Source organism: Sus scrofa, chromosome 13, assembly GCF_000003025.6.
Source record: "Sus scrofa isolate TJ Tabasco breed Duroc chromosome 13, Sscrofa11.1, whole genome shotgun sequence".
Lineage (NCBI taxonomy): Eukaryota > Metazoa > Chordata > Mammalia > Artiodactyla > Suidae > Sus > Sus scrofa.
Window position 1 is genome coordinate 157,365,832 of NC_010455.5, and position 16,561 is coordinate 157,382,392.

The window sequence follows — 16,561 nt, forward strand, 5'->3', positions numbered from 1 at the left end:
GGAGCTGCAGCTGCTAGCGTACCCCACAGCCACGGCAACACCAGATCTGAGCCACATCTTCAACCTACACCACAGCTTTGGCAATGCCAGATCCTTAAACCACTGAGCAAGGCCAAGGATCAAACCTGCATCCTCCCGGATACTATGTCAAGTTCTTAACCCACTGAACCAAAACAGGAACTCCTATTATCTCCCATCTTCAAAAAAGAACTTTCTTAACTCCATATTCTCCTCCAGCAACCTATTCCCTTCTCTTCTTCAAAGCAACACTTAGCAAAAGCTGGCTACACTAACTCTTCACTTCTTCATTCACTATTCAATCCTTTCCAAGCTGCCTTCATCCCACTACCAACTGAAGCTTTTCTTAGGAAGCTCATTGGTCAGGAGAGGGTTAACTCAGCAGGCCTGGGGTGTTCAAACCCTGTACATTCTAAAGATAGGACTGGTCTTGACCAGCTCCTGGGACATAACCTCCAAGCTCTTGGAAAATCTTGCCTGATAAGAGATCTTTGTATACCTGGGATCTTGGGCCACCCACACCAGATACTTTAAGCTTTCTGGTGATACTTGTTTTGTTCACCTGAGACATTGGGTCACAATATATTAGTTTGACCTTGGGTGGAAGCTGAGATCTGGGCAGTTAAGGTCGGTCAATGCTACATGACTGACCCCCATTAGAAATTTTGGATGCCAAGGCTTTAGTGAGCTTCCCTGGTTGGCAACACTTCATATGTGTTGTCACTCATGGTGGCTGAGAGAATCAAGCCCCATCATACAACTGCATTGGAAGAAGATAAATTAGAAGCTTGTACCTGATCTCTCCTGAATTCTGCCCCGCTGTCTTTTTTATTGGCTGATTATAATCTATATCCTTTCATATAATAAACCACCATTGCGAACAAAAAGAATAGTCCTGTGAGTCCTTTTGGCAAATCTTGGGGGCAATAACCTTAGCGGCCAGATCTAACATACAGTCTCTGGCCTCCTAGGGCACCTTTCTTCTCTCCTGCGACATTTTCCTGTTGGGCTGGGACACATTCCCAGTTTTCCTACTGCTCTGGCTGTCCCTTTTCAGTCTCCTTTACTGCTTCCTCCTCTCCCACCTGATAATATTAATAAATATTGTTGGCTGCAATACTAATACTCAGAATTAAATCTATGAAATCCTAATTTTCCTGGGATGACAATCATTAAAACATATGAAGCATGAAATGAACAAATAATTTCTACCATAACCCCAGTCCCTGCTATTTTCTAAAATTCTTTCCTTTTCTTTTTTTTTCTTACTTTTTGGCTTTTTAGGGCCACACCCAAGGCATATGGAAGTTCCCAGGCTAGGGATGGAATAGAAACTGCAGCTGCAGCAATAAAATACAGCCACCTCTTCGACCTACACCACAGCTCATGGCAACACCGGATCCTTAACTCACTGAGCATGGCCAGGGATTGAACCCACATTCTCACGGATCCTAGTCAGATTTGTTTCCACCAAGTCACAACAGGAACTCCTATTTTCTAAAATTCTAATGTCATCTAGTGGGTTCTATGAAAGCTTTCTTCTCTTCTCCTTTTTATACTTACTCAGTTTTTCCACACTTCCTGTACCTTCTGTGTTTAGGTATACAGATGTCCATAAGGCTTGCATTTACAGCTCTACTGCATCTAGGTTCCAACTGATGTACTAGAGATGGAAATGCATATGGCAATCCCTGCCCTTAAAATGCTTTAAGTGTATTGTTGGAGACAAACCAAGAGTGGCAAAGTGGTATGGAAAGTGTCCCAGCCACAGCATTCTGAATCAACGCTAAGAATCTGACACCCTCAACCCATCAAAATAGCATCTAAACACGACTTTTCACCCACCTCCTTATTTCATCAGTGAGGCAGACAATGTGCTCCTGCATCCTGCGCAGCCGGATTTCATAACGCACATCTTTAGCCTGTGGGTTGTAGTTCCTGGCATAAAAGCCCCGCCAACAGGCTTGAAGCTTGGTTGCTGCTTTGTTCAATTTCTGAAGGGCAACTTTATCTTTTCCCAAAGCAACAGATTTCTGGGTTAAAAACCTGCACGGAAGTTTCTCTGAAGCTGTTTCAGACATGGTTTCTTCACTAGCTGGCTGCGTATGGAAAACACTGGGTCCCAATGACTCAGGGAAAGGTCTAGGACTGTGGCTGTCATCCTTCAAGACAGCACTGGGGACTGCTCGCTCAGGACAAGGTAATAGCCTGTCTTTCTTATTTACCTCTGTACTGATCTCACTTTTTGTCATTTGAACAGAATTCTCATTTGCAGCCCAAAAAGCCTTTTTCTCTTCCTTATCAAAGCCCTGGTTTTCCGGCCCCTTCGCAGATTCCTCTGCAGTATCATCATCTTCCAGGCCCAAGTTAAGGCTGTGCAGTCCCAACTCAACTGTTGGTGATACTGGAGAGAGTCCTGACGCAACCGGCATAAAAGTGGACTCTGAAGAGAGGAGACTACAGTTTAACTTGTCCTCATCTGTCTGGATGTCTTCCAGATGCAGGTCATTTCGAGAATATCTTGCCGTGTGTACAGAGGCTGTAAAGTTATTCTTAACAGCACATAACTGGTCATCATTACTGCTTATCCCAACCCAAGAATTGACTTGGACGACAGGTTCTAAAAGAATCAATAGGATATCATTCGAAACATTAATTATTTAAAGACATATTTTTTCATTTGTATCCTTTAAATGAAATCTAATCCCTGAAATATAGCAAAATGCAATGAAAGGCTTTCAGTAATTTCCTCCAATAAGCCTAAAACACCAAACCAATTTATTTTCTCTTTTTCAGCCACACCCTTGGCACATGGAAGTTCTTAGGCCAGGGATCAAATCTGAGCTGGAACTATGATCTACACCACAGTTGCAGAAATGCTGGATCCTTAACTTACAGTGCCTCCACAGAGACAAGCCAGATCATTAACCCCCTGGGCTACACCAGGAGCTTCCAAACCAAATATTTTTAAGAAAATGAATTCTTGGGAGTTCCTGTCATGGCACAGTGGTTATCGAATCTGGTTAGGAACCATGAGGTTGCGGGTTCAATCCCTGGCCTTGCTCAGTGGGTTAAGGATCTGGCGTTACCATGAGCTGTGGTGTAGGTTGCAGATGAGGCTCGGATCCAGCACTGTTGTGGCTCTGGAGTAGGCTGGTGGCTACACCTCCAATTCGACCTCTAGCCTGGGAACCTCCATATGCCACGGGAGTGGCCCAAGGAATAGCAAAAAGACAAAAAAAAAAAAAAAAGAAAATGAATTCTCAGGAGTTCCCTTCATGACTCAGCAGTTGACAAACCCAACTAGGATCCGTGAAGATGCGGGTTTGATCCCTGGCCTTGCTCCATCGGTTAAGGATCTGGCATTGCCATGAGCTGTGATAATGGTGGCAGATGCGGCTTGGATCCCGCATTGCTGTGACTGTGGTGTAGGCCAGCAACTGCAGCTCCAATTCTACTCCTTAGCCTGGAAACTTCCTAAAGCTGCAGGTGCAGCCCTAAAAAAGAAAAAAAAAGAAAGAAAATGAATTCTCGAAAAAAATCATAAGAATAATCAAAGTACCAGGTCAATTCAAAAGGCAGCAGTCTTCTGAATGTTTTCAAAAATTAGGCACATAATAGTTACGTATGTTTATCTGTGTGTATACATATATATAAAATATAAAATCCAAATGTTCACTTAAGTTAACAAAAAAAAAAATGAAAATATATACTTTTTTCTGTTTTATGATAACCAAACAGATCAAACAACTTGGAGAAAAAGGATCAGAGATCAGTTAATTCCTTACCGCTTTCCTGGACTACCTGACAATCTTGAACAGGGCTGGAATGCTCAGGTACAAGTGATGCCCTTGTTTCAACAGGAGCAAGAGGAGACAACTCTTCATTTTGGCTCTGGTTCATCAACTGCCTCTGGTGAAACCTAAAAATCAGTAACATCTGATGTAATTTAACACAAACCAAAAAAAAGAAAGCTTTTATGCTTCCTAGGTGACACTGCCAAAAAGGCAAAGGTTTATAAGCTTTCAAAGTGCATACCTTTAATAATCCCCAAATTACCCAAGTCTCATTTAAAAGCACTGGATAGAAGAGTTCCCGTTGTGGCTCAGCAAGTTAGGAACCCATCATAATCTCCATGAGGATGTGGGTTTGATCCCTAGCCTCACTAAGTGAGATAAGGATCCAGCATTACCACAAACTTCGGTGTAGGTCACAGATATGGCTTGGATCCCACATTCCTGTGGCAGTGGTGCAGGCTGGCAGCTGCAACTCCAAACTCCAATTTGACCCTTAGGCCAGGAACTTCCATATGCCACAGGTGAGATGGTAAAATAAAATAAAATAAGATAAAATAAAATAAAAGCACTGGATAGAAAAGCCTAAAAACTTATTTTTAGGAGTTCCCATCATGGCTCAGCAGAAACAACTCTGACTAGCATCCATGAGGACGTAGGTTCGATCCCTGGCCTTGCTCAGTGGTTTAAGGATCTAGCGTTGTCATGAGCTGTAGTGTAGGTCACAGATGTGGCTTGGATCCCGTGTTGCTTTGGCTGTGATGTAGGCCAGCAGCTACAGCTCCAATTCGAACCCTAGCCTGGGACCCTCCATATGCCGAGGGTGTGGGCCTAAAAAGACCAAAAAAAAAACTTAAAAAAAACTTATTTTTAAATCATGTAGTCAGACACTGTCATGTGCACACACATGAATAAACCCTCATAGGCAGGATCTCTGATAAAAGAAGTGACTACAAAATGCTTCTAGGTATACTTCTTAATGTTAGTATTTTAAAACCCATATGAAACACTCACATTAAAAGGACAAATTTAAAAAAATTTTTTAAATAAAAGGATAAATGCGCTTTTTAAAAAGTCCAACTCTCCCATGCCACTTGGCTCTCCCCACTCAAGAAATGATCAGCAATGCAGTTGCTGGGGTGCAAACTGGGTTGCACTCCCTGGCTCAGATCCCTGCAGGACTGCTGCATTGATGAGGAGTCCAAATGCCCAGAAATATGGGCCACAGCACTCACCCCGAGCCTACCAAACCCACAAAGACTTTCACTTGTGAATTCATCAGCTGCCACAGATAAATGGGCTTACTTCTGCTTGCTCAGAATCTTCTCTAGTTTGGCATCCTCTGCAGTTTGAAGACCCAGCGTAGACGTGAGAGGACAAACTGTGGCCAGATACTGGACAAGCTGGATGTGCTGGCCAGGGCGATATGCTCTCCCCTTTCCCTGACTATAGAGCCATTCAGCTTTTAAACTGGAATTAGGGAACATAAAGAAGGATTGGCACTGGTTTACACAAGATACATTTTTAAGCAATAATGATCTTCCTTCTTAATTTACCTTTATAGCATCATTGGTATTTCCCATAAACAAAATCCACTCAAGTTTTTTCTAAAAAATCTATCCTTCTGATTCACTCTCCTTACTCTTAAAATGTTTTTTGTTTGTTTTTTCCCTTACGTTTTAAACCTTTTTTTTTTTTTTTTTTTGCTTAGGGGCACATCCAAAGATTTGTACTCATGGTTCCAAACATTTTAAAATTATTTTCAAAGAAGCAATGAGTCACTGTCAAAATGAAGTATTTAAATACATAAATTGTGTTTAAGTTCATCAGTTCAAAATGATAGTTTTTTTTTAAAAAAAAAAAAGCTAATTGGTAACAGCTGAAGGATGCTAGTGAATTACCAACTCATTTTTTAAAAACTGATAAGTAAAGGGGAAGAATTAAATATTATTAATACTGTCTTTACTATACAAACTATACCAATGAGTAACCAAACAGTTACCTCAGAGATATATTCCAGCTAATTTAAAACGTGAATGCTAGAATTAAAAATTAACCATTTTGCAACACTCAATGAATTAATGGTTCAGGCACTGATCATAACCGTTACTTATAACACAAGAGACAGAGGTCCTGCTGTGGCACAATGGGATCAGTGGCATCTGTGCAGCACCAGGATATAAGTTAGATCCCGGGCATGGCACAGCAGATTAAGGACCTGGTGTTGCCACAGCTGCAGTGTGGGTCATATCTGTGGCTCGGATCTGATCCCTGGTCCAGGAACTCCATATGCTATAGAGCAGCCAAAAATGAATGAATGAATAAATAAATAAATAAATAATTTAAAAAATTAGGAATACAGAAAAAAAAAACAAAAAAATGAAAAATAAATTTTAAAATAACACAAGACACAACCAGATACCATGTGCCTCTCAATAGAACCCACAAAGTACTTCCCACTACAAAAATCTGTTCAAAATTCCACAACCAAATACCGATTTACAGGAAATACAGAAGGAGGGGAGTACATCAAAGGACAGGGGGATGTAGCAATTGGCAAAATAAGCAGAATGGGAAACTCTACAGGACAAATAATCTGATTTCTTCAACAACTAAAAAAAGAAAAGAGAGAAAAGAAAGCAAAGAAAATAAGAGAGGAAGAACCCATACAGAGATTTGTGTCATCCTGGGCCTCCAGCCAAGTTGAGCCTTCAAATGACTCCATCCCCATATATGACCTCACCACAAGATCCTGAGTGAGAATTACCCAATTAGCACAGCCAACACATGGAGGAAGCAAAAATAATAATTTTTTTTTGCTTGTTAGGGTTGCACCCGCGGCATATGGAGGTTCCCAGGCTAGGGGTCAAATCGGAGCTGTAGCCACTGGCCTATGCCACAGGCACAGCAACGCCAGATCCAAGCCGTGTCTGCAACCTACACCACAGCTCACAGCAATGCCAAATCCTTGACCCACAGAGCAAGGCCAGGGAGAGAACCCACAACTCATGGTTCATAGTCAGATTGTTTCTGCTGAACCAGGATGGGAACTCCAATGATAAATTTTCAAGACCCTGAAAAAGAGAGCAATCAAGAAATTTTTTTAAATGTATCAACCAATTATAATATATAGGCTTATTTGGATCCTGCTTCCAAAAATCCATTTAAAAAAACTGCATTTAAGGAGTTCTGTGGCCCAGCAGGTTAAGGATCTGGTGCTGGCACTGCAGCGACTCAGGTCACTGCTATGACATGGGTTCAATCCCCAGCCCGGGAACTTCCACATGCCATGGTGTGGCACAATAAATAAATAAATGATGTTCAAAAACTGCATTTATGAGGACTACTGGAAATGTTAGCACTTAGTATCTTGTCATTAAGAAATTATTGCTACATTTTTTGAGGTGTGGTAATAGCATTATTATTTCTTTAAGAGTCTTTTTCTTTTAGTAATGAAACTATATGTAATCTGAAACTTGCTTCAAAACAGTACCAGAAAAGGAGGAGTGGCTGAAGGTATAGACAAACAAGCTTGATCATGAATTGAAAACTGTTGAAGTTGGATGACAGATTCATGGAAGGTTATTAAACTGTTTACTTTTGCATTATGTTTCAATTTATTTTAAATTAACATGCCTTTGTCTCAATTTTACTTTTTTCTTTTTCTTTTGGCCACACCAGAAGCATGTGGAAGTTCCTAGGCCAGGGATCAAAACCATGCCACAGCAGCAACCCAAGCCGTTGCAGTGACAGTGCTGGATCCTCAACCACTGGGCCACAAGAGAAGTCCAAACTTCAACATTTTTAAATCTGCCCCTCAACTTGAAGCTGAAATTGGATTATTTTGGTATATTTTGTTTCTCTGGTTTTATATCATTAACTTAGCATAGCAAATAGTTCAAAAATCATTTCCAATCCAAAATCATTTTCTCAAATCCTCATATTAAAGTATCCACATCATGCAAAAAACTGTAGAGTCCAGGAGTTCCTGTCATGGCACAGTGGAAACAAATCCCACTGGGAACCATGAGGTCGCAGTGGGCTAAGGATCTGGCATTGCCGTGAGCAGTGGTGTAGGTCGCAGATGCAGCTTGGATCTGGCGTTGCTGTGGCTGTGGTGTAGGCTGGCAGCTACAGCTCCAATTCAACCCCTACCCTGGGAACCTCCATATGATGCATATGAGGCTCTACAAAAAAAAAAAAAAAAAAAAAAAAAACTGTACAGTCCAAAACTGTCAATCCTATCCAAGGTGTATTACAGACTGAAACAAAACTGATCCTTTTGATAGTTTGCTATGACTTATGCAGGAGAGTCTTGGCACAATAAAAGAGAGTGAGTTTAGTTTTCTATGATGTGCCAATGTCACAAGAAAGGAAAAACTGTTTATACCAAGCTGATTAACTGAAGTCATGTAATACCAATCTCGTCTAACGATAAAATTTTTTATTTTTATTTTTTAATTTTTTTTGTCTTTTCTAGGGCCACACTGGCGGCATATGGAGGTTCCCAAGTTAAGGGTCCAATCTACGACGGTAGCAGCCAGCCTACGCCACAGCCACAGCAACTCGGGATTGGAGCCACATCTGCGACCTACTGAGTGAGGCCACGGATCAAACCGGAAACCTCACGGTTCCTAGTCGGATTCGTTAACCACTGAGCCATGATGGACACTCCAAAAAATTTTTTATTCTACTTAATAAAAATAATTAGAAGTTGGAGTTCCCGTTGTGGCTCAACGGAAACGAATATGACAAGCATCAACGAGGACACAGGTTAGATCCCTGGCCTCGCTCAGTGGGTTAAGGATCTGGCATTGCTGTGATCTGTGGTATAGGTCACAGACACAGCTCAGATCTGATGTTGCTGTGGCTGTGGCATAGGCCAGTGGCCACAGCTCCGATTCGACCCCTAGCCTGGGAACCTCCATATGCCTCAGGTGAGGCCCTAAAAAGACAAAAAAAAACACACACATTAGAAGTATTTCTTCCATGTCTACATTCCTGTGGACCAGGATCACTCAGAATCTTCATGAAATCTGCTCTAAGTTTCCAAAACATAGAATTGCCCCTACAAAGCAAATGGTTAGTCAAATGGCTGTTTTCCCAAAAAAAGGTCCATAGTAAAGGACAATCACCAACTTGAATAACAGCTAACAAGCAACATTTCCAGGATATAGATGATTTGCAGCTTGGGAGGGAAGTAAAGTAAGTGGATACAGAAGAAGGTTCAGACTTGAATATTCCATAATTCAAGTGTGTGAGGAAGACCACAAACTGTGGTGCATCAACTACTATAAAATCTGTTTCCCGAAGCAACAGAAATAAAAGCAAAAATAAACATATGAGACTTTTACTTATAAGCTTTTGTATAGCAAAGGAAACCATAAGCAAAATGAAAAGACAATCTGCAGACTGGGAGAAAATATTTGCAAATGACACAACTGACAAGGGCTTAATTTCTAAAATATACAAACAGCTCATACAACTCAAAAACAAAAAAAACAAGGAGTTCCCATTGTGGCACAGTGGTTAACGAATCCAACTAAGAACCATGAGGTTGCAGGTTCGATCCCTGGCCTTGCTCAGTGGGTTAAGGATCCAGCATTGCTGTGAGCTGTGGTGTAGGCCGGCTCAGATCCCGAGTTGCTGTGGCTCTGGCGTAGGCCGGTGGCTACAGCTCCAATTAGACCCCTAGTTGGGAACCTCCATATGCCGCAGGAGCAGCCCTAGAAAAGGCAAAAAAACCAAAAAAAAAAAAAAAAAAAAACATGAGCATGCAAATCAAAAAATGGACAGAAGACCTAAATAGACATTTCTCCAAAAAGACATACAGATGGCCAACAGGAACATGAAAACATCCTCATCATCACTAATTATTAGAAAAATACAAATCAAAACTACAATGAGGTACCTACCACCTCACACAGGCCAAAATGGCCATCATTAAAAAGTCTATAAATAATAAATGCTGGAGAGGGTGTAGAGAAAAGGGAACCATCCTACACTGGTGGTAGGAATATAAAATGGTACAACCACTGTGGAAAACAATATGGAGGTTCCTCAAAAAACAGAAAACAATCCAACAATCCCACTCCTAAGCATATATCTGGACAAAACTCTAACTCCAAAAGATACCATGCACTCTTATGTTCATAGCAGCACTATTTATAATATCCAAGACAGGAGTTCCCATTGTGGCCCATTGGAAATGACTCCAACTAGGAACCATCAAGTTTCAGGTTCAATTCCTGGCCTCACTGAATGGGTTAAAGATACAGCGTTTCTGTGAGCTGTGGGGTAGGTTGCAGATGTGGCTCAAATCCCACATTGCTGTGGCTGTGGCATAGGCTAGCGGCTATAGCTCCTATTCAACCACTAGCCTGGGAACCTCCATACGCCTCGGGTGTGGCCCTAAAAAAAGCAAATAATAATAATAATAACATCCAAGACATGGAAAAAACTTAAATGCCCAATGACAGATGAATGGATATAGAAGATATCGTATGTGTAGACAATGGGATATTACTCAGCCATGAAAAAATAATGAAATAATGCCATCTGTAGTAATATGGATGGAACCAGAGATTATTATACTAGGCAAAGTAAGTCAGAAATAGAAAGACAATATGGTATCACTTTCATGTGAAATCTAAAATATCACACAAATGAATATATCTAAGAAATAGAAATAGACTCACAGACAGAGAGAACAGACTTGTGGTGGGAGTGAAAAGAGGGATGAGTGGGAGTTTGGGATTAGCAGAAGCAAACTAGTACATATATAGGATGGATAAACAAGGTCCTACGGCAAAGCACAGGGAATTACATTCAATATCCTGTGATAAACCATAATGGAAAAGAATATGAAATAGAATATATATATACATACACATATATATGTACTTAAATACACATATATACATATATCCATATATATATAGCTGAGTCACCTGCCTATACAGCAGAAATCACAACACTGTAAATCAACTATAATTTGATAACATTTTAAAAAATAATAATTTAACACTAAAACTCATTCAATATCTAAAATTATAGACACATAGAGACATAAATTATGCTAAACCATAAAAACACAGGTAATTGAATTTGCAAAAAAAAAAAAAAAAAAAAAACCCAAAACTACTATAAGATCTTTTTTTGCGGGGGAGTTCATATTGTGGCTCAGTGTCCACGAACCCAACGAGGATTCATGAGGACATGAGCTTGATCCCTGGCCTCGCTCAGTGGGTTAAGGATCTGGCATTGCCCTGAGCTGTGGTGTAGGTTGAAAGCGAGGCTCAGATACAGCATTGCTTTGGCCATGGCAAAGGCCGACAGCTGTAACTCCGACTGAACCCCTAGCCTAGGAACCTCCATATGCTGCAAGTGCGGCCCTAAAAAAAAAAGCAAAAAAAAAAAAAAAATCTGTTTTTCTGCCTTTGTTTCATATTCATCAATAAACATACTATTATACAAATTTATTAATCCATAAAATATTTTTTCCCTAGATAAAAATATCTCCCTGTCAATTCAAAGAAAAAATTAAAATTCAGGAGTTCCCGTTGTGGCGCAGTGGTTAACGAATCCGACTAGGAACCATGAGGTCGCGGGTTCAATCCCTGCCCTTGCTCAGTGGGTTAACGATCCGTCGTTGCCGTGAGCTGTGGTGTAGGTTGCAGATGTGGCTTGGATCCCGCGTTGCTGTGGCTCTGGCGTAGGCCGGGGGCTGCAGCTCCGATTTGACCCCTAGCCTGGGAACCTCCATATGCCGTGGGAGCGGCCCAAAGAAATAACAAAAAAAAGACAAAAAAAAAAAAAAAAAGAAAAAATTAAAATTCATACAGCTCTAACGTACTAATTTCAAATCACTGGGATGTCATTCTTGAAATTAAAGTAACAGTTTACATTATATAACAGAAGTAACTACTATAATTTATTTTTTTTTAATTTTTTTTTATTTTTGGTCTTTTTGTCTTTGTTGTTGTTGTTGTTGTTATTTCTTGGGCCGCTCCCGCGGCATATGGAGGTTCCCAGGCTAGGGGTCGAATCGGAGCTGTAGCCACTGGCCTACGCCAGAGCCACAGCAACACGGGATTCGAGCCGCGTCTGCAACGTACACCACAGCTCACGGCAACGCCGGATCGTTAACCCACTGAGCAAGGGCAGGGACCAAACCCGCAACCTCATGGTTCCTAGTCGGATTCGTTAACCACTGCGCCACAACAGGAACTCCAACTACTAGAATTTAAAACTGCTATTTCACCAAAAAAAAAAAAAAGTATTAGATAAAATGATATCTCGTACTGCTTTTAAGACACTCCAACAGGAGTTTCCTGGTGGATTTAGTGGGCTAAGGATCCAGCACTGTCACTGCTGTGGCTCAGGTCAATGATGTAGTATGGGTTTGATCCCTGGCCTGGGAATTTCCACCTTTCTGGCTGCAGCAGGCACAGCCAAAAACGACTCCAACAACAGAAAAAAAGGTATATAGAGGAAACAAGATTGGCAAAACGCTGATAATTATTGAAACTGCACAGTGAGTATTTAAGTGTCCATTATGTTACTCTACTTCTATACATGTTTTAAATGCCCTTTCAAAAGAAACATCTCTAAAATTCTACTCCGTAAGTTCTGATCTGTAAGCAACAGAGATAAAGCTTAGCCCTCAGTCCTATAAACAATGACAAAGGGATCCAAACAAAATCAGAAAGAATGCCATATACTGAGGTGTTACACAAAGGTGCTGGTCTTTCCCCAACTATGCTTCTCTCTGAGAAAGCCCTCCGCCAAAGCACCATGGAGGTGAGTAACTCTTCATTACTCTTTCAGGTGACACACACTCAAGATCCAGCTACCTGAAGCCATGAGAGAACCTGGGACACTTTACATAATAGAGAAAAACATTAACCTGTATGTTTTTAGCAAATAACAGACTGGGTAGATACAAAAACTAGAAATTCCTCCCTGTCTTTCAGGGCAACTTCCAAAGTTGACCAGGAAAATGTCTGGAACACTGCTCAGGGTACCCATCAATTTTTAAGTCAATGGTTGTCCCTTAGAATAATTCCACTCTCCAGGACAGGATATTTCCAGAGTTGTCTTAGAATATGGGAGTACTGTTAACAAACTAAAGTCGTCTCAGACATCAACTGTGGCAGCATTTTTCTCAACAACCTAAATTCCTTAGTTTGAATATACCTGAATCCTGCAGCAAAAGGAGGAAGTGAAATGAGGCAGAGGGAAGAGAATAAAGTCACCTCCATTCTCACTATCCTAACTCCACCTCTCCTTATCCACAACCCAGCTCCTTACCTCCCCTAAAGCTGATTCCCTTGATTATGTGCCGGCATCATACAGGGGTTCCATCTCCAAGCCACAGAAACCATGAATGATCTAGAGAAGGAGGAGTTCCCAATTCTGATGCTTCACAGATAGAATGGGAGGGCCAATAAGCATGTCTGCTACCAGTTCCAAATTGGAACTCTGCATGCATTTTCCCACAGAGTCAATGTTATAAAAGGTAATTGGCTTCTCAGATCCACCTCTTAGAATAATGACAGTAAAAACAAAAATAAACAAATGGGACCTAATCAAACTTAAAAGTTTCTACACAGCAAAGGAAACCCTAAACAAAATGAAAAGACAACCCACAGAGTGGGAGAAAATCTTTGCAAATGAATCAACTGACATGGGATTCATCTCTGAAATTTATAAACACCTCCTACCGCTCAATACCAGAAAAACAAACAACCTCATCAAAAAATGGGCGGAAGATCTAAACAGACAATTCTCCAAAGAAGACATACAGATGGCCAAAAAACACATGAAAAGATGTTCAACATCACTCATTATTAGAGAAATCCAAATCAAAACCACTATGAGGTACCTCCTTACAGCAGCCAGAATGGCCAGCATCTAAAAGTCTACAAACAATAAGTGCTGGAGAGGGTGTGGAGAAAAGGAAACCCTAGTACACAGTTGATAAATGTATATTGGTACAACCACTGTGGAAAACAGTGTGGAGATTCCTCAGAAAACTGAAAATTAGAACTACCATTTGATCCAGCAATCCCACTCCTGGGCATCTATCCAGAGAAAACCATGACTCGCAAAGACACATGTACTCCAATGTTCATTGCAGCACTATTTGCAATAGCCAAGACATGGAAACAACCTAAATGTCCATCGACAGAGGAGTGGATCCAGAAGATGTGGTACATATACACAATTGAATATTACTCAGCCATTAAAAGGAACAAAATACTGGCATTTTTAACAACATGGATGGACCTAGAAATTATCATGCTAAGTGAAATCAGTCCAAAAATGAGATACCAACATCAAATGCTTTCACTGACATGTGGAATCTGAAAAAAAGACAGAATGAACTTCTTTGCAAAACAGATACTGACTCAGAGACTTTGAAAAACTTCAAGTTTCCAAAGGAGACAGTTTGGGGTGGGGGGATATGCTAGGGTTGTGGGATGGAAATCCTATAAAATTGGATTGTGATGGTCATTGTACAACTAAATGTAATAAATTCATTAAGTAATAAAATAAATAAATAAATAAAATAAAAAAAGACAGGTAATTGGGTCCTAAGGTATTACTAATATTGCCTTTACAATATGATGGATACAAGCTTTTGTGGGACTGATATGAAACCCCACATGGCAAATATGGTTTCTATATAGAAACTCCAAAACTCCAAGCTCTAAAGAGCCAAATAACAAAAGAAATTTTGGGCATTCCCTCATGGCTCAGTGGGTTAAGGATCCAGTGTTGTCACTGCTTGCAGCTCTGGTTACAGTGATGGCGTGGGTTTGATCCTTGGTTTGGGAATTTCCACATGCCATAGGCACAGCCAAAAAACAAAAACAAACAAACGAACAAAAACTTTCAGAAATCAAATTTTTGTTGGGCTGGGCACTAAGTAAACTCATTAGCCCCAACCTCTAAGGCTGATATTTACTTCTTATCCCTGTTTTAGAAAGGAGAGAAAATCCTAAATGACCAGCACAGAGACTGCTATATGACTGCACTAATGATCTTTTTTTTTTTTTTTTTGCACTAATGATCTTAATTTCTAAATTAAGAAATATTCAGTTAATTAATTTGTAATAAGCTAGAAATGGCCTTTCAGTAACGTCCATGATAAATGTGAATGTTAAAGAGGTCACGGTCACCTTTCTTTCTGAGAAATGACATATCCATCTAGGACTCTGAGATTTAAGCACCAGCTGACGATATATGGCCGATAGTCGAACCCTGGAATGGAAGGTGTTGCCATCACACAGGGATTGTTCATGATCGATAATTGTTCCAATTCAGTTAAGGATGCCAGAAAAGAGACCTAGAACAAAGGACATCTTTGTTAAAGGAAATGGACTACTCAGTGTCAAGCACAGGGCTTCCGGTGATTACACATCTTTGGCAGTTTGAGAATTTAACAATTTCCCCTTGTTCTGAAAAGTGACAAGTAACACTCTTATATTATCCACTGACTTTCAAAACTCCAATAATATGGCCATCTATCCCTCCTGCAGAAAGTCCCTTAGGGAATACCATTTCCTAGGAAAGAGAACCCTATTTTGAAAACATAATAGCAGCCACAAAAAGGAACACAGCGTGTCTTATTAACCCCTTTAATGTAGACGTCCCTCTACCAGCAATCACTGTCCGGTGGATAGCTACAGCATTACAAATGAAATTGAGCCTTAATAACCCACTGACATTAAATAAAGTGTAAAGAAAAATAATGATATTTTAGAGCTAAGTGTTTCATCTTGATAGCAGTTTCTTCCAAGATGCTCATTCTAAAGTGAACTCATGTCCTTCTCCTGCATCTCTCCTGATGTTCCAGCTTTCTGGTTCCCATAAAATACCCTCAAACTTTACCTCATTTAAGTCCCGGATTTCATTTTCTGCCAAAGAAAGTATAGCAAGACATCTGGGTAGATAAGCTGGTGCCATTCTAAGAGAGGTGATGATATTTCCATGTAAAAGCAGGGTCTTGAAAGTAAAAACAGAATGAATTACAAATGAAAGGACTACAAATAAATAGGTCTATTTTGATAAACAAAAATGGTGTGTACAAGAATAAAGTAATCGCTTTTATTCGATTTCTCATCCCACACGAATCAAAGATGTTGTTAATGCCCTAAGTCCTAGGTGGTCTTCTGGTCCAACTCTCTTTCCACATCCACATTCTAAGCTCAAAAAAGTTTAAAAACTTGTCTAAGAAAAAATGCTTAGTGTAGCCACGGGCATGCTGTGAGATTTAAATTATTAAAACTTGGAGTTCCCGTCATGGCACAGCAGAAACAAATCAACTAGGAACCATGAGGTTGCAGGTTCAATCCTTGGCCTCGCTCAGTGGGTCAGGGATCTGGCATTACCATGAGCTATAGTCTAGGTGGCAGATGCAGCTTGGATCTGGCGTTGCTGTGGTTGTGGTGTAGACCAGCAGCTGTAGCTCCAATTGGATCTCTAGCCTGGGAACCTCATATGCCATAGGTGCAGCCATAAATTAAAAAATAAAATAAAATAAAGGGTCAGGTATAGGACCACCATGGTGGCCTAGTGGGTTAAGGATCTGGCACTGTCACTAATGTGCCCGGGTCACTGCTGTGGCGGGGTTCAATCCCTGGCCTGGGAACATCTTCATGCCATAGGCATGGTCAACAACAACAACAACAAAAACAATCAGGTATAAAGCAAATTTTCCAAATGAGAGAAAGAAGAGATAA

General features: G+C 40.5%; 1 protein-coding gene across 1 annotated transcript in view; it reads right to left on the reverse strand.

The window, feature by feature from the left end:
* Window positions 1-16,561, reverse strand: part of CEP97 (centrosomal protein 97) — a 32,178-nt gene that overhangs the window by 9,584 nt on the left and 6,033 nt on the right. The window contains exons 5-9 of the mRNA XM_021070500.1: window positions 15,711-15,824; window positions 14,999-15,165; window positions 5,118-5,282; window positions 3,807-3,940; window positions 1,864-2,638 (exon numbers count right to left, since the gene is read on the reverse strand). Coding sequence (XP_020926159.1) covers window positions 1,864-2,638; window positions 3,807-3,940; window positions 5,118-5,282; window positions 14,999-15,165; window positions 15,711-15,824 — 1,355 coding nt within the window. The remainder of the gene's footprint in view (window positions 1-1,863; window positions 2,639-3,806; window positions 3,941-5,117; window positions 5,283-14,998; window positions 15,166-15,710; window positions 15,825-16,561) is intronic.